Below are 22,161 nucleotides of genomic sequence, written 5' to 3'. Positions count from 1 at the left end.
TTATCAATAGACAGAATGGTGTGGTTAGTAGTTAATTATTCTAAGGAATTTGTTTTTTATGCATTGTAACAACTTATTATTAATGATTATTAATTTTCTTCAATACTTTCATGATCTTTTTGCATTAGTAACTTATTATGATAAACATTTTCATTATTAAACGAAAAAGATCCTGTTTTGCTTAAGGAAATTGTTCAATCCTCGACCCATTAAGAAGAAGAATGTGTAACCTTAAAATATCTTCTTTATTATTACTATTTTGGCTACTTTTAATAAAAAATACATTACAAAAGTAATTTCGTTTTCTATTTTTCTCACATTTCTGTTTTTAATTTTTTATCCGTAAATATAATAAATTATTTATTGCTTAATAAAATTAAATGTTTTCTATCTCTTCTTCATATTGATTTTGATATCTATATGTTTTTGTATATTATTTAAAATCTTTCAAATTTGGGAAATAAAAAAGAAGTAATATTTGATATCTGACAAAAGTAGTGACATTCATTTTCTCAAATTTGTATAGTAAAAATATTTCAAGATTTGATTCATTTTTGAATAATTTGAAATTGGATTTTGTGAATAGAATAAAAAAATAAATTTTTACTTAGATAAGATGGCAGCTGCTACTGACGAACTAGGTAAGTAATTACATATTTCTAAATATCAAATAAATTGAAAAATTTTAATGTGTTAGAGAAAATATATTTACTTAAATAAACTGTTTAAACCCACACTATGTGGAGTCTATGCATCCTACAATTTTTGTTTGAACAGTGGATTCAAACTTGTTTTGTAGCAATTCTTAACATTTTTCAAAACTCAAGTTTCTAAAAGTATTATAAGTAATAGATTTTAATTATTTAAAAATATTTTGTTTAAAAATATATACAGCTTTTATTATTTCGGTGATTTAATGGTGCATTTTAGTACTCTTAGAGAGAGTGTTTCTGCGTCTTGGCTCAGCAGACACTGACGAACAGTTGCAGAGTGTCTTGTGCAAATTCTTACCCCCGGTTTTACTGAAATTATCTTCCCCACAAGAAGGTGTAAGGAAAAAGGTATTTGTATATTTAATTTTGTTCCAAAATATTTGGAACTAATTTAGAGAAAGTTTATTCTGTTCAATTTAATTTTTTTAATAAAATAGGTAATGGAACTTTTGATTCATGTCAATAAGAGGATAAAGTCAAGACCTCAAGTGCAGTTACCCGTAGAGGTCCTTTTAACTCAATATCAAGATCCATCGGCTACATCCTTTGTTATTGTAAGTATTATTTCAGTTCAATTTCCTTGAAAATTACTTATTTTCAATTGCTTCGAAGTTTGAGTAAAACCTACTTATATCTGGTTAAAATTTTTTCACTTCTACCATTATTTTATAATTATTTTATCATTATAGTTTCTGAAATCCATTAGAATGCGTTTATAGACCTTTTTTAGTCAGTTGCAGCAGTAAAATGTTGAAAATCCTGCGCCCGATTTTAGTTGTGGTATATAAGCATGGAACATTTGTCTAGATCTACAGATATGGGACAAAACCGGAAAGCTTCACTGGCTCGACTATAGAAGGGCATTGCAGTGAAAATATTAAACTGTACCTACTTATAATTTCATGTTATTTTCGTAGTTTTTTAGTTATATACATTAAAATTCTTTAATATTTTTTAGAATTTCACTATTATTTATTTAAAATCTGGATTTCCACGATTGCCACTTGATAAGCAAGCTGAGTTGGTGCCAGTTGTACTAAATGCTTTAGAAAACAAGCCTCAATCACATGTCGATAGTTTGCTTTTATTAATCGTACCTCTTTTGGGAAAAGTTAAGGTGCCAACAGAACCAGAAAAGAAGCTCAGTTTGTTTGGTTTGAATGAAAACCCACAAATAAAAAAACACCTTCTGGATATTCTGTTAGATATGATTTTATTGCCATACAGGTATGAATATATCTTGAAAACTTTAATTTTTACATTTTTGATCTGATATTTACATACGGATTATAATTAAACAAAAGAACTTTTAATTTGAAATCCAAACTTATTCCCAGCAATTTCATATTATGAAATTATTTTGGGATATTATGGAAAGTTTTTATATGGATTTTTTCAATTTTAGTGCCTTAGCACCCCAATCTATTGACAGTGGAAGTCAGTCTAATGTTTCCTTGCCTGTTCCACCTTGTTTGAGCGAATTGTCTTATAAAAGACTGATAAACAATAATCCGATGAAACCAGAAGAATTAGAAGAGGTAAATATATATTTTTTAAGGTACTGAGTTAGAAGAGGAGTCGAGAAATCGAATTTTTGGTGTATTTTAGATCAAATTAGGCATTGTGAAGTTTTTGGGTCAAGGAGTTTTCCTCAACGAAGAAATATTACCTCACCTGGTAGTTGCTGCATCTGATACTAGATTTGCTGTTGCCAATCAGGCTGATACTGAACTGAAACGATTTATAGGGTAATTTTTTTTGGAAATTACGTTTTGTATTAGTGGTTTTTCTAAATATTTCATTATTGTAGGTCCATTGATTGGTCTTCACCGCAAACATCAACGCCGCTGTATCATTTGTACCTGGGAAGCCAAGGGAAAAGTGGGAAACCGGAGGAGAAAAAATTACCAGCAAATACAAGGATTCGTTTAAAATTACTGACTTCCCTAGGTAGAGTTACAGACCAGGGTTTCGTTTTCCCGCAGTGCATACAAATTATTTTTGATTCTTTGTATGGAACTCACACCAACACCAGGTTGAAATCATTGGCTCTCAATTTTACAGGGAACATTATTAAATAGTAAGTGGTGGAATAATTTTGTATCAATATCTGTGTCATCTGGTTGCAAAACCAGTCAACTCATCGCCGATTTAATTGTTTTAATTTCTCTACTAACATTTTCACCCATTGATAAAGAGAAACCTAATTTCTAGCTAAGTTAGTTAAATCTGTGCGTTTTTGAAGCTAGAAAATTCCAATGCGCTACAAAATCGGTCATCTCTAAATATAGTGTCGCTTTCATCTTTTGTCGCTAACGCAAGTTGTGTATAAAAAACTTGGGTGTGGGGATTTTATCTCTAAGAAATAGAGAAATTCGTTATTACAGCGCTTGCAAACAAAAAAAAATAAAGGAAACCGATACCATGAATAAAGTACCAGGAAAAAGTTTTTAGGTACATAAATACACAATTATCTTCAGTTGTATTGAATTTTTCATCTTCATCTCAATTTCTAATGTAGTATTTAATGTATTATTAACGTATTTATATGACATTTTTTATGGTTTTCTAATGTTTTTTACTTTTCTTGTTAGAGGTACTGCCCTAATGATAATCCCAATGTAGGTATTCATCTTAAACCTACCAATGTAGTAGATCTCTAAAGGTGAATAATGTAAATAAGTTTTCCACTCCTGGACAATCATTCATCCCCCAAAATAGAGTTTTTGCTCAAATTGAAAGGAGAATAGAGACTGTCATTAATCTTTCAGCTCATGAACATCATTTTAGCCAAAAGTGAAATGGTTTTTAAACCCGTAGAGACTATACTGACAGCAAAAAGATTTTTTATAACAAAGGACAAGTATAAACCATTAGTGCATGAAATTAAATAAATTAGGTGATGAAAAACGTTATGTACCAGATTGGGATAAAGTCGACGTTTTGGATTTTTACCAAAACATTTTTTTAGTGACGTGGGAGGTGATGTGGAAGTCTATGAGGAAAAAGATATCTAATCATTGGAGAATAATGACAACATAAATATTGGGAATATTTGAAGCTTAAGTTTGTTGCAATACTGGCGACTTCCAAAAAGGGCTCCAAAATCGGTTAATTTCCAACTGAAATTTTAAATTACCCCTACCTTACACTTTACCGCAGGTTTTCTTATGGTGTTTCAAAACCTACTATCTTAGTAGACACATTAAGATTTTGATCTCAATTTCCCAAGGAGTGACAAAAAATCGGATGACAAATTTTCAATTTGCAACGATGTATTTAATTTTTTATTGGATTCCATATTTATAAGAAAATTTCTTGTTTACCACTAGATAAAATGGCTGATAAAAACTAGCTCATGTTTTCATATTACTGTACAAGATGTTTAAAAAAAGTGTCCACGTCTCTAGGATAGGTAGAAAACTGAAAAATAATTGAGATTTGTTTTGTAAAAAATGTTTGTAACGCCATATTTTTTACAATTTTGCAGAAACTACTGGCAACATTACAATGAAAATTTAAAGAATTTGTTTTAGAAGCTGATATATCCAATGAATTTGTTTTTACAACTTACTCTCATAGAGGGCGTTAGTTATAAGGTACTTACCAAGTAATATTAATCATAGCTTTTTTAAGGTTAGATTTATATATATCAAAAAGTGCTTAGCTAGCTTTCGCTTAGATGAAGATAGCTCAAACATCATTCAATTTTAGGTTTTATTGTTGAACGAAGTAATGTTGTCGGTAAAATCATAAAAAATGTGACTAAATGTTTATCTTCAAGGCCTTTTATCTTGATTAAGGATGGCTTCACCAGAATATTTTACTAATCAAACACCAATTATTTTTCAGTTTTCTTACTATCCAAAAAAACGGGCTTCCTTTTTTTTGAAACACCCTGTATTCATACTAATTTGAAATTTCTGGAAACGTTGAGTGATATTCATACTGAACACACTGTTTACACTACCACTGCACTACACTTACACTATCTGATGCGCGTTTCGATAACCAAGGTACTGTTTATTTTCAGTCTCTGAAGACGATAACTTGGTTGTCGAAACGTGCGTTAGACAGTGTAATTGTGAGTGTTGGTGTAGTGGTAGTTCAAAGGTCATTTGATCCTATCTTGTAACAAAATGTTTTGTTTTTTCAGTGCTGACGAGGATCTACTTGGTAGAGTAGCGCCAGTGCTCCTATCCGGTTTACAAAAATTAATAAGAGAAGGTGAAGAAGTCCATTACGGTCAAACGTATGTTACTATAGGGATGTTAGCACAACGTTTCCCGAAAATCGTTTACCACGACGTCGGATTACTCGAAATGTTTTTTTCTAATATGGAAAGCGCAAATCAAGAATTGAAATTACAAATTCGAGAAGGTGTATTGAATTTAATTTTGGCTTATAAATACGATATTTTGCCCCAAGAATGCAATAAAGATGATAGGTGATGTATAATTCTCATTATAGAATATTTAATCTTATTTTATGGGAAAAAAATTTGACAGAAATAATCTGCATTCAAATGACACTTTTTATTTCAGTGTAATTTTCATTTTCATTTAATAGTTTCAGTTTAACATTACAAAAACCTCGAAAGCCGATGCTTCAATTATAAATTTCATCTCACAATTATTCGGCTCCAACTAAAAATCAAAAAATTTCCACAAGATCCTCATTTATAAATACGTTTTGTTTTTTCATATAATTTTGTTTGTTATATATCTCCTTTCCTTCAATTTCATTTGATTTTACTATAGAACCAATGAAAATAATTAATTTTTTAGGTTAAACATTTTGTTTTTGTTGATAAAATGTAAAATGGTATCCGAAGAACCGATGGTTAGGTTTGCCGCTGTTAGAACTTTGGCAACAATTTTTCCTCCTGATCACGTGCCTTCGAAGTACTTATTGTTAACAGCCACCGGAGATAAGTGAGTTTTCAACAAAATGAGTTCAATTAAAATAATGAAAGCAAAGCATCTGAGATAATACGGTTCTGCTCTTTGTTTACATTTATATCTTGACAGATTTGTAAACAATGTAAACAAACAACAGACTCAATGGTTTTTACGACAATTCTATAATTCAGATATAGTTGAAAAATGGTGAAATAATAATAACAATAAACAAGAGAAATAATAATCTAACTTTCAAAATAAAAACTGTCAAATATTAGATAAAACCGTAATAGAAACAGATACTGGGGTATTTGGTATCGCTTGTAAATTATCATCATCCTTAAGCTCCTATCCGATAAGGGATGATGATTTACCATTGAATTATAAGTGGAAATGAGATTGGAAATAAACTATCACAAATGTGACATAGTCATTCTGATAGATTCAAGGCTGGTATAGAAAATTGGATGAAATAACAAATAAAATATAATATCTGTTGGGATTATGGATAAGGTAACTGTATATTTATGAAAAAAATTAAATACAGTTGAGCTTAGGAGGTATGTCCTTACAATGTTAATGATCGATGATAGAGGACTAAACTACCTACTTCCTAAACTTAGTACATTCTAGATTTTATTATCCATTCTATACCTGGTTTTATGACCTGTAACTCGAAAAACTTTTTTTTTCTTTATTTTAGGAAATATATTCTTTGACAAGGTTAAAATGTAAGTAGATGTTTGAAATTTGAAGTACAATATCTTAAACAAGAAGGATTTTTGCATTCAATATTCCCACAATACCTTTATCCTTTTTTTGGTTTCACAAGAATAAAGAAGCCTTTTATTAGTCCATAGCCTTTATGTTGTATAGAAGACTGCTCCAATGAAAAAGAGCTTTGGAAAAAGGGAGAAACCGATAATAAAGAAGTGCTAGATCACTCTAGAGAATTCTTTCAGGTTTGGGTTTCAGAAAAACAATCTATACCTCCTGATAGGCTTCTTAGTAGCGCGTTGCTGCTTCAGGAGATTATGCTTAGCAGATTCTATTGAATGCAAATTCTATATAGAGGAAAGAGAAATTCTTGATTACTTTTTTGCCAAGAAACCAAGAAAATTGTATCAGTCAGGTTGTAACGTATTTGAAGTTATCACAGATACTCGTGTCTATTAGAACTCTTGCATGAAAAGCTGGAAGGTCTATCTATCTAACGTTCATCCCCAAAGGAAATAAAGAGGAGCATAAACGCTTCTTATTGACCCAGAACCTTTTTGTCATGCTGGAAAATGCTTCAAGAAAGTTTCAGAAGAAGGGGGAAATTGAAAATATTCTTCAGTGCGTCCAGAAAATTTTTTTGGATTTTGATATTCAGCAAGTACTTGAGTAGCTTAGGTTTATTAGATTAAATGGAAAGGAGGAAGAAATTCTGGACTACCTTTCTCTATTTATAGATTATTATGATTATTTTCTTACATATTTCATACAATCTATTATTTTCATTATAGTTTGGAAGAGAAAATGTTTTTTGTATTATTTTCAGTAAAGATGAGGTATCCGCTGAAGCATTCAAATCTTTATATGGAACGACAAGGAAAACCGACATTGATATGTCACAAGATAAACTAAAAGGCAAAAAAATAAAATTACCATGTTTTGATGAAATTACTCATTACATATTTAATGAAGCGGAAAGTATTGTGAAGGAAAAGAAAGGTTTTCCTGTTGGAAATCACATGTTGCCATTTAATATTAACACGTACACTGAGGTAACGATAAATAATAATTTTTAATTTTCATTTAATACTATATAATAAATTGATTCACTTGTTTTTGATAATTATTTGATATTGATTTTCAGATTCTTATTTTTCTTAGATTGTGTCTACTTAGAGATTTAGATGTTCCACGAACGAGGGATGTGTTGAAACATCCCTGTGAATATTCACCGAAAATAGCTGCACACCTTAAAGAAATCATTAGACGTACCTCTGATGTGATTAATAATCCTTTGAACCAATATACAAGTTTAGTAAGGGATCTGATGTTGGCAAATCCAGGTAAGTCAATATAATAAGTCAGGAACAGAGAGACTGGGGCACTGCTTAGAACTAAAACTAAAAGAGCAGCACACAAACAAAACTAAATAGTGCAGAATAAAAAAAGAAGAGATTAGAAAAGTAACAGAACAAAAAGAAATAGTAGAAAAATATTTGAATTAGCATAGGCATATCTGGGAAATAGATACGGGTTTATAAGGAATATGTAAGAAGCAGGACACATCGTTAATAAAAGAAATTAGTGATCAAGGAAGAAATGGAGACATCAAATCAAAAAAAGGGAAAACTTTTGGAGGAATCGAGGAAGATGTAAAAGACGGAGGAAGAAATGGATACAAATGAAAAAAAATGTTTTCGATTAATAACTCAGTATTCAGGGGTGAAATATTAATTAGGAGCAAAAAATGAATTCGAAGATGATAGTAAAAGACAGTGGAAGGAATCTGACCAAGAGGGATAGGAACTAACCCTTGACAAGATAATTGAATAAGTAAAAAATAACGGGAAGAATATTTTTTATCAATAATTTGGCACCCAAGGAAGAAATGAAAAATGTTGTAAGTATAAACCAAAGAAAGGATCTGCTCCTAGCCCAAGGAGGCTTCTCCGATTTGGAGTGTCACTGGCATGGTAGGCACACTGGATGTCCATAACAGTTGCGAAGGGATATTTCGTAGTTTCCTTCTCTTTTTGGACAAACCTGTCTATATGGTATCTCTGATTGAACCTACCAAAGTTTTTGCCTCCTGTCTACTCAGGTGCGGGATTTTCGCCGCTCAGTTTGAGAGGTTGTTTAACCTATAAAGGTGAAAGTAGAAGAAATTGGTACGAAAAGACCTTGACACTTGTCTAAATAAAAAAAATAAGAAGAAAAATGTTTTTATCACTAATTACGTACTGAAATTATTATCTAACATTTGAATAAGTGAAAGAAAATGAAAAGAACAACTTTTTTATTGAAAAGTCTGTTACCAGAAAAAAATAAATAAAGGATCTGAAGTAAATGGAGAAAACAACTTCAGAGGAATTAATTGATAAATAGAGATTGGATCCTAATCCGACACTTGAATAAGTAATAGAAAATGAGAACAAGAATAAGAAGATCAATGACTCAGGAACTGAATAAGAAACATTTTAAAATTAATTTTATAGACTAAATGAAGAATCTGATGCAAATCGAGAAAAAAACTTTGAAGAATTTAATTAAGATTGTGAAATACATCCGACATTTGAATAAGTACAATAGAAAATAGTTTTTTATTGATAAATTTGCAACAAATAATGGAACTTATGGGAGAAGGAGAAAAAACTCCAAATTAATTGAGAGCGATGGTGAAATATAGAAGACAGTGGGAGAAAAAGATACGAGAGGGACCAGAAATCCTAATCTGATGCTTAAATAAATAAAAAAAGAAAAATAAGTTTATTATGGTACTAAAGATTAACACTAATCGGGCATATGAATAAGTAAAAGAAAGTAAGAAGAAGAAAAAAGAGATTTATTATAATGTAAGAGGGACGTTTTCATCAGGAATTCAGGAAGATAACAAAAGACTGAAGGCAGTGAAAAGAGTGGGTACCAGAGGCACAAGAACCCTCGTTTCGCACTAGAATATGTAAAAGAAAATAATAAGAAGAAAAAGAGATGTATTACATGATAAGAGGGACCGGAGTCCTCATCCAACACTTGAATAAGAAGAAGAAAATGAGAAGAACAAGTTGTTTCATCAAAAACTGTCACTACAAAGTCAAAAAATTTTAATGAAATTAAAAGGTTGAATAAAGGATCATGAGCAAATGGAAAAAAATTGGGAGGAATTGATTAGAATTGTGATAGAAGATAGGGGAAGAAATGCATAAGACGGGATTTGAACTTAATCCGACACTTGAATAAGTAAAATAAAATGAGAAGAAGCCTTTTGTCCATAACTCTGTTACCAAAAACCAAACACAAAATTTTCAATGAAATGGATAGCTCAAATGAAGGCACTGGAAACAAAAGAAGGCAAAAACTCGAAAGAAGAATAGAGGAAAATGGCAAAAGACTGAATGCAGTGAAAGGAATGGGTACCAGAGGCACTAGAACCCTCCCCTGATACTTGAATAAGCAAAAAAAACCTAGAATTCTCAACCAATAAGACAAGAAGTTTCTCATTGTACATGAACTTAACCCTTATCCGGCAATTGAATAGAAGAAAATGAAAAGCAGCTTTTTGTTCATAATGTATAGAACAAATAAAAGAATTAAAGGAAAGCAGAAGAAGAAAGTCAAGAGGCATCCGGATATATAATAATAAAGGACAGAAGAAAGTGGAAGAAATAGGTATAGAGATACCAAAAAAATAAGTGAAGAAAAATTAAAAGAAGTAAATAGTTTCAATACATCTAATTTTCCAACAGACTTGTGGGAATTCAAATTTTTGTTTGATCTATTTGTTCAATCCCATAATTACTCCACAACAAATTCACTTTAAAATTTAAAATATTTTTTTTCAATATAGCTCGCGAACCGCTGTGTTGTATGGTGGAATTAGTCGGTTGTCTACCTCAATTACATGCAAACGTTTCCAAAAATCTTCAGTGGATCAAAGATCAACTCTCATCAACCAAAGAAGAAGTCAGAGAAATTAGTTCGCTCCTCTATTCTATCATCTTATCCTCGTCTAGTGATAGTGAGTTCGATTTAGCCGTAAAGAGTTTGTTGACACAAGCGAATAGTAAAAATTTGGAAACACAACACGGCGCGGTACTTGCCATCGGTAGATGCGAGGAACTGAAACTATCCAATAATAAATCGAATGAAAATTTGGTTTTGGCCAAACTGTGTATTGAAAATTTAAGTGAGTAATACTTATTTAATTAGTTTTGCCAATAAATGAATGAATTAATTTTTTTAGTTCCTTTTTTGAAGCATCAAAACTCTCTTTTGGTAAGTGCGGCTTGTACCAGTATTGGTTTGATAGGTCGAGTAAGTGAATTACCATTAGAAGATGGAAAACCTTTAAAGAACGGCAGTCCTGATCCGAAAAGAATGGCAATAGATTCTGTTACGAAGATTGATGTTCTTAATCAGTTATTGGACGTCATGAACAATACGAAATTTTCACCGAAAGTCAGAGAAAAAGCAGCTAGAAGTTTGGGATTATTGTGTGTCGGTGGAAAGTTTCCCTATTCTCAAGAAGTACTACAAGGGTTACTTAATACAGCTAAAGAGGTAAAAAATTCAAGTCTAATTATGATTTTGATTATCATATTTATTACAAAATGAGTTTTTTTACCAAAAAATCTATAAATAGACGTTTCTAAGAAGAGCAGTAGGTAAAAGAAGGAAAATAGAACCATCTTAGACAGTTTGGGAAGATGGTAATAGTACCAGGACGAATAATGATAGGAAAGAGAAATATATATCTGGATTTGATCAATGGTTAACTGAATCTTCTGGAGAAGGTCCATTTTTACATTTTTCTATACAAGATAGTTGAGATATCAAGGGGGAAGAACCATCGTGCATATTAAAAGTCACCTAGGGGATTGAGTACAATATATGGAGATGGATTAGTTCATAATTGCAGTCATTCCACAAAGTTCTAAGGAAGTGGCAGCGTAACGAGGTTAAATATATTGTTCCGATGGTTATATTACTCCCAATCCCTTCATAAATTGTCCTTTTGCGTATTTAATTATCCTGGGATATAGAATATTCTGGTATTGTTAAGACTATGTTCAAAAAACTTAACAGAATATTTGACAGGTGCAGAAAGAATTTTTTATCCGTGTATCTGGTGAAGATATGTCTGGTATCAATCAATCAAATCTTCAACTGGATCCGTTTCCATGGTGTTATATGGAATTTCGACTGTTGGGAACTTGAAGGGACTTTCCAACATTACCTAGCGCCGTTTCGAGAAGTGAATGCAACATATGGAGATGGATGAGCTCGGAAATTGATTGGACTAATATCAGTTGGATAAGTTATTCTTCTTTCCTCTGGAGTTTGTCTTTTGCCTATATAATTAGAGACTATCATGGGTTGAGAAGAATATTGATGACCATTTATCATATAATTTTGGTTCCAAGGGAGGGAGCTATTGCGTGGCGCCATTTAGAGAAGTGAGTACAATATATGGAGGTGGAAATTAATTGAACTCCTGTTAGTTGAATAGGCTATTCTAATTTCCCTGGAATTTATCCTTTGTATACATAATTGGAGTATACCATTGATTGGAAAGAAGATAGATGGTCATTTATTAGTGTGGATTGGGTTCCAATAGGGGTCATTTATTAGGGCTGTTAGAGTTCAAATAATGGAGGAGCTTGGAAATTCTATTCTGTTCTTGTTTCTCCTGTACAATTTTAATCTATCATGGATTGACAACAGGATCAATGACTAATAATTAGTATACTTGTAGTTTCAAGAATGAGATCTAATGTCTGGTGTGATTTAGAGGAGTGAGTGCAACAAATGAAGATGGAGAAGCTCGAGAATTGGTTGGTGTTTGACGTCTAAAAGTTCTTGTCAATATAGTACATTATCTCGAACTATCTCAAATAATTGATGATATTTTTTTTAGACTAAAGATATCGAAGTTCATTTTACCATAGGAGAATCTTTAGTGATGTGCTGTCAAGGAGTATGGTCTCCGGAGGCTAGGAATCCTTGGATAACGTTACCGGAAGATTATGTACCATTGATTAACGAATCACAAGCTGATGATAGTTTAGAATGGTTATTAGTAGAACTGTTGACATTGGCAGAGGAATCACACCCCAATTCCAAACAAGCATCGGCTATTTGGTTATTGGCCGTGATTAAATATTGTGGCGAAAGGGAACCTATCACCAAAAGGCTGAAGCAGTTACAGAGTGTGTTTATGGGATTCTTGAGTGAAAGTAACGGTACGTGTGTAATATTTTATTATCGTTTTTTATTTATATACAAAATATTGTTGTAGACATTATACAAGACGTCGCATCAAAAGGACTGTGTGTGGTGTATGATACTTACAAATCAGAAGAACTGTTGACAGCATTGGTGAAACAGTTGACTTCTGGAAGTCGACAAGTGACTGCTGTTACTTCGGATACGAAACTGTTCGAGGAGGGACAACTCGGTCAGTCTCCAACGGGGTAAGAACAAAATATTATTAAACATAGTACAATAAGTTGGAAAATAAAAAAAATATTGTTAATGAGGAAAAGATATAATAATGAAAATTTGTTTAGATCTGTTTTTATACTACTTTTTAGAGACATAAAAATATAGGGGAGTATTCCACTCGTTGTATATTTAATATCGTAGGCAGCAGTGCAAAATGTGGCTTCTTTTTGTACTTAACAAACAATGGAACTTTTCACTTAGAATAATTTTTGAAAAACGTTTATTAAAATAGTGTTTTTCCATTTTCAGTCACTTAAGTGGAACCGTGATGCTGTTTTTATGAACAGCTATTTGTTACTTGATTCCTGACAAAATCTGGTTCATTTATTTCGTCTTAGTACCATTGAAACTCAATTTGTATTGTAAAAAAAATAGTTTCCTAGATATTTTTATAGCTATATAAGCATGGAACAAGACGGAACGTTCTGGGAACCCAGTTGTGGTCTCTACACCTGAAACCTGAAAAAAATGTCCCCATTTATTATTTATTGGATTTAGAAAATGTGTGACAGTACCTTTAATAACGCAAAGGGTCAATTTTGAATGGGTTTGAGGAAGCTTTCCTAATATAAACAAAAAAGTCTACGAAATGAAAAATTATTATATTTTTTTTTCTTTTGAAAATAATTGGAAAATAATAATTTTTGTTTTAGGGGAAATTTGACAACTTACAAAGAATTGTGTTCGTTAGCATCAGATTTAAATAAACCTGATTTGATATACCAATTTATGCATTTGGCTAATCACAACGCCATATGGAATTCTAAAAAAGGAGCGGCTTTCGGTTTTTCCAGTATAGCGGAAAGATGCGGAGACGATTTGAAGGCGTATTTACCGACTATTATCCCTAAAATGTACAGATATCAATACGACCCGACGCCAAATATTCAAGCATCCATGCACAACATTTGGCGGGTGTTGGTTTCCGACACTGGCAAAATGGTGAGGAGTACCATTTATAAAAGTCAATTATTTTTACATCATAATTTATATAATCGATAAATTGATTAAATTAATATTATCACTGTACGAAATTTCAGAAAAAAAAACAAAAAAAAAATTGTAGTTTTTATATTTTCAATCACATTTATTGGTTGTAATTATATTCACCTCCCTTTCCTAATTCGAATCGAATATTCTAGATACTTACCTTTTCCTACTAGAAAATTATTTTACTGAAAATCGTGAATGAAAATCAGTACCAGATTGTATAAAAATATAAATTTAAAAGCTTTTTACCCTAAAGCTTGCCTTGTTTTAGATTTATTGTTTCCTCTGTGAAGCATAATTTAAATTTCTAGGAAAATACTTCCTCGGACCAGACTCAATTAAAATTTTATTCCTCTAGTTAAAAAATACATTTTTTATCTATTTAGATATATTTTACCCCAAAAAGGTTGGTTTCAATTCCCTTTAATTGTTTAAAGGTGGTGTTCTCAATCCCTTCAAGTTTCTTCGAGAAACGTGTCGAATTTTCTAGAATACTTCCATAAATCAATCAGAATCAAAATTTTATTTTTTATTATATAAAAAATGTTTTTTATCTATTTACATACGTTTCTTGCCATGAGGGGCGGTTACAATCCTTTTGTGTCATGTAAATTTTCTAGAAAAATACTTTCATAGACCAGAATGTATAAAAACTTTATTCCATTTTTTCATTTATTTAGATTCAGTTTACCCCAAAAAGGTGGGTTCTAATTCCATAATTCCTCGATTAGAGGTGTTGTTTTCAAGTTTCTCCAGAAAACGTGTCGAAATTTCAAGAAGAATACTTTCCTAGATCATAGTGATTCAAAATTTTATTCCTTTAGATGGAAAAATACATTTTTTTACTTTAATTTAATATTCCTGATGCTGAACATAAACAAAGAGCAGGACCGTACTGGATTGAAATAATATTCTCTACTGTGAAAAATCAGTTGAAACCAAATAGATTCTTCCCGAAAGAAATGTCATTACACTTTTCGCTTAATTTCTTCCAAAACGAAATAAAAGTACAGAGTAAATCAACAATAAAAGATCATTTGATAAAAATAGTTTTTATTAATTTTGATTTAATTTTTTAGATAGACGAATATTATAATGAAATTTTAACAGATCTACTCGCTAATATAAATTCGAATCAATACAGGGTGCGTCAATCTTGTTGTTTGGCTTTACAAGATTTCCTGAAAGGTTCGCCGAATCGTTCAATCCACGATGCCATAAATAAGATGGAAGAATTGTGGACGAAGTTATTTAGAGTTATGGACGATCATCACGAACAGACGAGAATAACGGCAAATAGAACCGCGAAAATATTGAGCAAGGTAACGTGGAACTTTCAAAAATATTATTGAATAAATATAATTTTTAAAAAGGAACTTCAATAATAATTTCAAATTCAAATAGAACTAACCTCAAAATAAAAAAAAATTGAGAACCCACTCTCTCTTTCTATCCCTCGCTTTATCTTCTTCATTGTCCTTAGCACCTACTTATCATATCGATGATTTCCTCGTCGGTAAACTCCATCTGAACATCTTGATTGCACCAATCACGAATGTCTCCGCTGTTGATTTGATCTTTAACGGGTAACTCATTGACTAGGTCCTCACGTTCTCTATTTTTGAATGAGAGGCTCAGTTAAACCAGAGGCTCTGTTGACAGATTCGGATAACCGGGTGTTTACTGTATTTAAAGGTGTCGACTACTTCGAAGTTGAGCTTCCTTGCTTGTTTCCATTTCCATATATTGTGGAAACAATGATTATTTCTTAAAAAAGTCTTTGATCGTCTTCTGAGATAACCTCTTACGTCGCTTAGACGATGCAATGTTGCGCTAACGCTGTATGAAAGCAAGAACAGACCCCCCCCCATCGGTGAATGATATTTTGGGAACTATCTCGTCCTTATTGTCATCTTCTTCACTGTCTTTAGCACCTAGTTACCATATCGATGATTTAAAGGTCTCGACTACTTCGAAGATGAGGTAATTTATATTTCTTTCAATTAAAAACAAATATTATTCCAGTTATGTATCCGAGGCTGTGATATTAGTCAAGGTAAATTAGGTGTCAAAATGGTGGAATCAATTTTGCCTGTATTGCTGAATAATGGTATAACTAATACTGTCGCCGAAATCCGTCTAGTAAGGTGAGTATAAAACTTTCTCGTTAACCGTTTTTTTGCTATTATTATTATTTTGTTTATAGTTTACAAACCGTATCGGAATTAGTTAAATCAGCAGGGAAACAGCTCAAACCGTTTTTACCGAAATTAATTCCGGCTCTTTTACAAGCTACCGGAGAATTAGAATCGAGTCAGTTGTCTTATTTGAGTACTAGATTGGGTGCTCAAACTGAAGCCCAAGAAGCGCTAGACAGTGCGAGAGCTTCTATCGCTAAATCGCATTTTACTACTGAAACAGTATCGAAGGTAAGGTTTGCAGTACAATTTACCTTTGGTGCCCAGAGATGATAACTAGGTTTTATGTGTAGTACTAAATACTGTCGTTCAGGATCATCATTCATAAAAGAATCTTAAGATTCTATGATAATCATCCATCAGTTAACAAACCCCTTTGTTCCAATAGACTTAGAGAGCTTAATAAAGAACCTACAGTTTTATTTGTGTTCGTGTACTTCACTGAGCAAACTGTGAGGCTTGAATTTCCGCACGTGTGAGTGCTGGGTATTTGCGATGATGTCGCTTTAAGTTTCTTCCTCCTCCGTGCACCAGCGGCACTCTGGTTCGTCCGTGACGTCCATAGTATAGAGATGGCGTTTTAGATTACAGTGTCTGGTTGAAAGTCCAGTTACTGGTCGGATTTTGCGATTGCAAAGCCTTTCCTGTGAGCAAAATGTTGAGAGACGTATTAACAACACTTTTGGCTTCAACAAGAATGGATTATGGGTGAATTTACTGATCCCAATCTTGCGAACGAGTCCGTTTCGTCGCTGCTCTTGTTGGCGGAATTACAAACGAGCTACACGTTACAGCAATAACTCACCACTTGTCACATTCCAATACAAGCCTAAAGCACACCCTTTCAACCTTTGTCTCTTGTATAGCAGCATTGCTCTTTGAGAAAATTGAAGTTAATGTATTTCTATGGCGTTGATACAGTATCAAACGTCCACATTCTACTTTAGCTGATACTTCGGCGAGTAAAATTTTCTTATTTGAGGTGTCCTCCACAAAAGCCTGCTCCATCTAAGCCATTCATCCTGGAGCCCATCTGTCTTGAACATCAATATAGATTGATTGGTTTTTTAAGGAGTGATTTTGGTTATCCAGCTCTGCACCTATACGATTGTTCTACTTCCAAAATATCTAAACTCCCCCAAAAGGAGGCTTCTATTCTGTTTTTTTTTTCATTTATCAAGATGTTGCTGCAATGCCCATCGTTTTAATGTGGTATTTGATGAGGAAGTGACCTAAAAACTCATCAACGATTAATATAGTTTGTGGATATCTCAAGAATCTCAATCTCAAGGCTTGGAGACGCCTGTTTAGGTCGTTTTTGTTGTGACATCTCCATTTTTGCTAATGCAGTTTGCTTCTTCATTGCCTAGTAGCCACATTAAGAGTTTGTTTACATCCCCGTGTTAGTTTAGACTTGCATTCAATAACCTTCAGGGCTTTCAAAGCCGCTTGACTATCTGAGAGAATGTGAAAATGCTTTTATGCAAGGTCAATAGTGAGAGCTATTCCTACCGGTATGGAGAGCTCACATTTTGGTTAAAAAATATCCAATCCATCTCTTTGTTCTGGACTCGAACCTCCTGTATACTATGGAAATGCGGAAGCTGTATCACTTCTTTCTAGTTTTATCGATTCTAGAATCCTTAGATTGCTTTGTTTCAATTTTTCTGTTTGGATTAACCTGTGGATGCCTCTTACTTCATTATAAGAAGCTGAAGCAGGCTTAGCAGCGCTTCTAAGGTTCTAGTAAGACATGTTGGGTTTTCGGCCACCAAACGTGTATGTGATTATGGGTTTGATTACCATTTAGCCTTAAATCCCCATGTTTTGTCTTTTAGTTTGCGATAAGTCCCTACAGGCTTTGAAGGTTACCTTGCCTAGATTATTGTTCCAAGTATTTTATCCAAGATGACTCCTAGATACGTTACTCCATTGGAAAGTATTTTCTTGGAAAATTTGCAAATTGATATGCTAACAAAGAGACCTGAAAAATGGACCAATAGGTTTTGTTCTGCACCACAGTTATTAGCCGCTGTCTGTTATATTCACCTGATTTGAAACCATATGACTTTCGGTTATTCCTGAAAATAAAAAATGTTATAAGTGGAAATTTTTTCTTACCTTCCTGTGTAAATAATAATTATACAAATTTGTTCTATATTCCCTCTAAACTATCTGATATAATAAAAATTCGTTCCTTGACGACTTTGCTATAATTAATTACAATGAAATGTGTTAAATGACTAAAATATACATTTTTCAATTCTAATGATGATTTTTTTTTATCTTTTGTATTTTTTTAGAGTTTACAATTTGCTGACGCATCTATTCTAGAAGAACTAATACCAAAAATTATCGAATTAATGAAGAGCAGTGTAGGTTTGGGTACTAGAATAGCTTGCGCCCATTTTATAACGCTTCTTGTTGTACAGCTCGGTCAAGATATTCAACCTTACACAGGTATGATTGATGATACTAAAGTAGAAAAGCTTTTTGTTGTTGAGTGAATCAAAATTGAATTTTCTTTATATATTTTCAGGAAAACTTCTGGCAGTACTTGTTAACGGTTTGACCGATAGAAATTCAGCGATTAGGAAACACAATGCTACCGCCATTGGTTATTTGGTATCTACCGCAAAGGATTCTAGCATGGAAAAATTATTTTTAAAATTACAAACTTGGTATTTTGAGAGGGAAGGTAATAAGATCATATTTTGCAGAGCTAGTTTCTTACTAGTTCTCGTATAATATTAATAAATGTACTACTAAAACCGTTTCCATAGAATGTCTCTACAGAATGTTTCACTTTAAATATAATATTTACAATGAATTTAGTTCATGATGTATTTTCCAGATGATTCCATAAGATCATCTTGCGCATTGACCATCCAATCGATAGGAGTTCACAATCAAGATATTCTTAAATCGCACGCCGATATTGTGTTACCTTTAGTTTTTTTCGCGATGCACGCCGAGAAGACACCGGAAACCGAAAAAACTTTGGAAATTTGGAACGAAATTTGGTTGGAACAAAGTCCCGGTACCGAGACCGGTATCAGACAAAATTTACAAAACATCTGCGATATCCTTAAGACTGCTCTAGAATCACCTTCTTGGACCATGAAAGCGCAGGTAAATACCTCGACCTAACCGTAACCTACCCTTAACTTAACCTTGACCTAACCTTAACTTAACATTGAACTAATCCTGACAGAACTTTAACCTAACCTTAAAGCAAATTTAATCTAACCTTGACCTAATTTTAACATAACCTTGACCTAATTTTAACCTAACCTTAACTTAACCTTGACCTAATTTTAACCTAACCTTAACTTAACCTTGACCTAACCTTAACCCAACCTAACCTTGACTTGACATTGATATACTGCTGATCTCCATAGAGTATTTTTTGAATTGATTGGCAAATTATTGAACTATGCTTTTTTAGGCGGCAAACTCAGTTTCAACGGTAGCTACCAAACTTGGTAGTACGATGGATGCGAAACATAGAAATTCTTTGATAGTTATACTTTTGGCTGGATTATCAGGAAGAACATGGAATGGAAAAGATAAACTTTTGAAAGCACTGTCCAGTATCTGTAGTAGCTGCAAGTAAGTATATGTGCAAATCAAATTCGTGATTTCATGACTTATTTGCTTCCTAAGTCCTCCAAGCCTATTTCAACTAACAGTTTTGTCCACTTTTCTCGCTTTTCATTGATTTTTGTGCTAAGATTATTAAAAAAATCATTAAAATAAGTCATATGTTGTAGGGATACTATAAAAACTGATCCAGACATAAACATAACCTCCTTAATAGAAGCAGTTTTGAAAGAAAGTAAAAAGGAAGAAACTGTTTACAAAATAACAGCTTTACAATCTTTGGGTGAAATAGTTTCATCGTTAGAAATAGACCGATTCGAAGAAATCTACAGTATTATACAAACAATAATCACCGATCAAAATAACAAAGAAGACGAAGATATTCCCAGCGAAGAAATTAGTAAAAATAGAGAAGATAAGATAAAATTAAAAGAAACGGCTTACGAAACATTGGGAAGAGCTTGGCCTAACAATAAAAGTACGCAAGAGAAATACAGGGAATTGTTTGTGGAACATACTGTACAATGTTTGCCGACGAATACGAGGTCTATACAAGTTATGGTTGTAGGAGCTTTGTACGCCTTCGTCGACAAATTAATTATTCTATCCGAAGAACGTTTGACCGAAGCGGAAACCAACAGCCTGGAAAATATAATTGAAAATATCCTGAAAGCGGTGCAGTTTGCTTTAAGTGTCGGAAAGCACGTTCGACTAAGGAAGGAAGCTCTGAACGTGGTGTTCTGTTTAGGGACAAAGCTGAAAGAGAAAAATAGGAAGAGAGAATTTGATAATTTGAGTAGAATGTTTGGGAATGTTCTTCCAGAAATTGCCAACGATAATTCTCCCGAAATAAAATCGAGAGTTACCGATATCAAGAAGCTTTTCAATTAATTTATTTAATTTATAAGTTTTTAATTATTGTTTAATAAAGTGATTGGATTGAACGTTTTAGTTTCATTTATTCGGCAATAATCAATCAAGAAATATAATTAATTGTTATCCAGGAAACTGATAATAAAGTATAAATTAATATCGAACACCCTACCCTGTATGTTTATAAATAGCTTTTTCGTTATGTAGTGTGGTTGTAGTCACTGTACTAAATCTAAATATCTAAAGTGTTAGAGAAATAATTACATTCTGAACGTTGGCAGCCGTGTAGCATCAATATTCGACGTTGCCATATTTATAATCGTTAAAATTAATCATTTGAGTAGAATTTTCTAGTTTTTTTTAGTTTATTTCTTATAAAGTTTGCAATTTTGTGATTTTTATATAAAAATAGCAACCACTGAACATTCGAAGTGCAAATGTGCTAGGGGAAATTACAATCTAAACGTTGGTAAACGTGTAGCAGCAACCCTCAGTGTTGAAAGATTTATTATTGTTAATATAGAGGTAGTTATGTCACAATTTTTAGTTTTTGTGTTTATTTAATGTAAAGTTTGCAATTTTGATACTTTTATATAAAAAATAACAACAACTGAACATCCGAAGTGTAAATGCGTCAGGGGAAACTACATTTTAAACGTTGGCAGCCGTGTATCATTAATCTCCGGTATTTTTAGATTTATTATCGTGAAAATCGAGCATTTGATTCAAAATTTCTCGTTTTGTTCGTTTATTTGATATAAACTTTGCAATTTTTCAACTTTTATATAAAGTGTAAATGCGCCAGGGGAAATTACATTCTAAACGTTGGAAAAGTGTAGCATCAACCTTCGGTGTTGCCTGATTTATTATTGTCAAAACAGAAATATTTATGTCAAAATTTTTAGTTTTTATGTTAATTTGAGTCTTATAGTCATCACTTATCGCCACTAGGCCCATGTATGAACAGCTTTAATGTCAAGTTTGCCATTTGACATTTGTAGCGACAATAACAGCAACTAAACAAAATATAAATATTCAAAGTGTGTGTGTGAAATAATTATGTAGAGACTTTGAATTCTAAATGCTGGTAGCCTTGTATCATTAATTGTTAGAATTTATTGTTAGTCATTTCTCATTTGGATATTGTCATCTGGCCTTACATTAGATTAACAACTGAGTGTCCTATGAGTTGCCAGCGCATACCCCACGGTATACGAGTAGAAGAAAGAAGATTCCTTCACCGATAGAAAATCCGGCAGAGCTGAGAACAGATGAGCGGAGAAACAGTTTAAGTTATCTACAAATATTATGGTTTAGCCGAGGATGGAAATTAGTACATAACCCCATTTACCCTACATGGAAGATTTAGGATAAACTTTCACAGGTTCAAATACGAAGTATACAAACTGTAAAGGAACGAAACAAAACGTGCAGCACAAATACACACATTCCAGAATAGTTTTACGTTCCTGGGAAACTATTAAGAAATGGAAAATTATCTGGACAGCAATTGTCACGTTGGTAGCTAACACTCACAATTACACTGTCTAACGCGCGTTTCAATAAGTTATAGTCTTCATAGATTATCAGCGCGTTAGACAGTGTAATTGTGAGTGTTGGACTAGTGGGGGGTGTAAACAGTTCTGAATATGAAAACAAAAGAAA

General features: G+C 32.6%; 1 protein-coding gene across 1 annotated transcript; it reads left to right on the top strand.

Annotated features, from left to right (window-relative positions):
* The first annotated feature begins 256 nt into the window (after positions 1-256).
* Positions 257-20,567, top strand: LOC130894955 (proteasome adapter and scaffold protein ECM29). Its single transcript, XM_057802022.1, has 24 exons — positions 257-641; positions 931-1,061; positions 1,151-1,267; positions 1,672-1,940; positions 2,119-2,251; positions 2,322-2,461; positions 2,524-2,793; positions 4,870-5,160; positions 5,501-5,647; positions 7,158-7,383; positions 7,476-7,674; positions 10,176-10,514; positions 10,572-10,888; positions 12,246-12,570; positions 12,627-12,801; positions 13,486-13,774; positions 14,902-15,144; positions 15,848-15,969; positions 16,029-16,251; positions 18,324-18,480; positions 18,560-18,718; positions 18,875-19,152; positions 19,469-19,632; positions 19,794-20,567. The coding sequence occupies exons 1-24, from the start codon at positions 617-619 to the stop codon at positions 20,512-20,514; spliced, it is 5,460 nt and encodes a 1,819-aa protein (XP_057658005.1). The 5' UTR covers positions 257-616; the 3' UTR covers positions 20,515-20,567.
* Positions 20,568-22,161: the final 1,594 nt, after the last annotated feature.

This window comes from Diorhabda carinulata, chromosome 6, assembly GCF_026250575.1.
Source record: "Diorhabda carinulata isolate Delta chromosome 6, icDioCari1.1, whole genome shotgun sequence".
In the NCBI taxonomy this organism is placed as follows: Eukaryota; Metazoa; Arthropoda; class Insecta; order Coleoptera; family Chrysomelidae; genus Diorhabda; species Diorhabda carinulata.
Note: the sequence above shows the minus strand (reverse complement) of the source record. Positions and strands in the feature narration are given on the sequence as shown.

What these genes read in the sequence shown, in the direction of transcription:
- LOC130894955 (XM_057802022.1), top strand. Translation starts at nt 617, where the DNA reads ATGGCAGCTGCTACTGACGAACTAG. An exon ending in TTAACAGCCACCGGAGATAA is followed by an intron (nt 5,648 to 7,157) that starts GTGAGTTTTCAA and finishes TATTATTTTCAG; the next exon opens with TAAAGATGAGGTATCCGCTG. An exon ending in ATATTAACACGTACACTGAG is followed by an intron (nt 7,384 to 7,475) that starts GTAACGATAAAT and finishes ATTGATTTTCAG; the next exon opens with ATTCTTATTTTTCTTAGATT.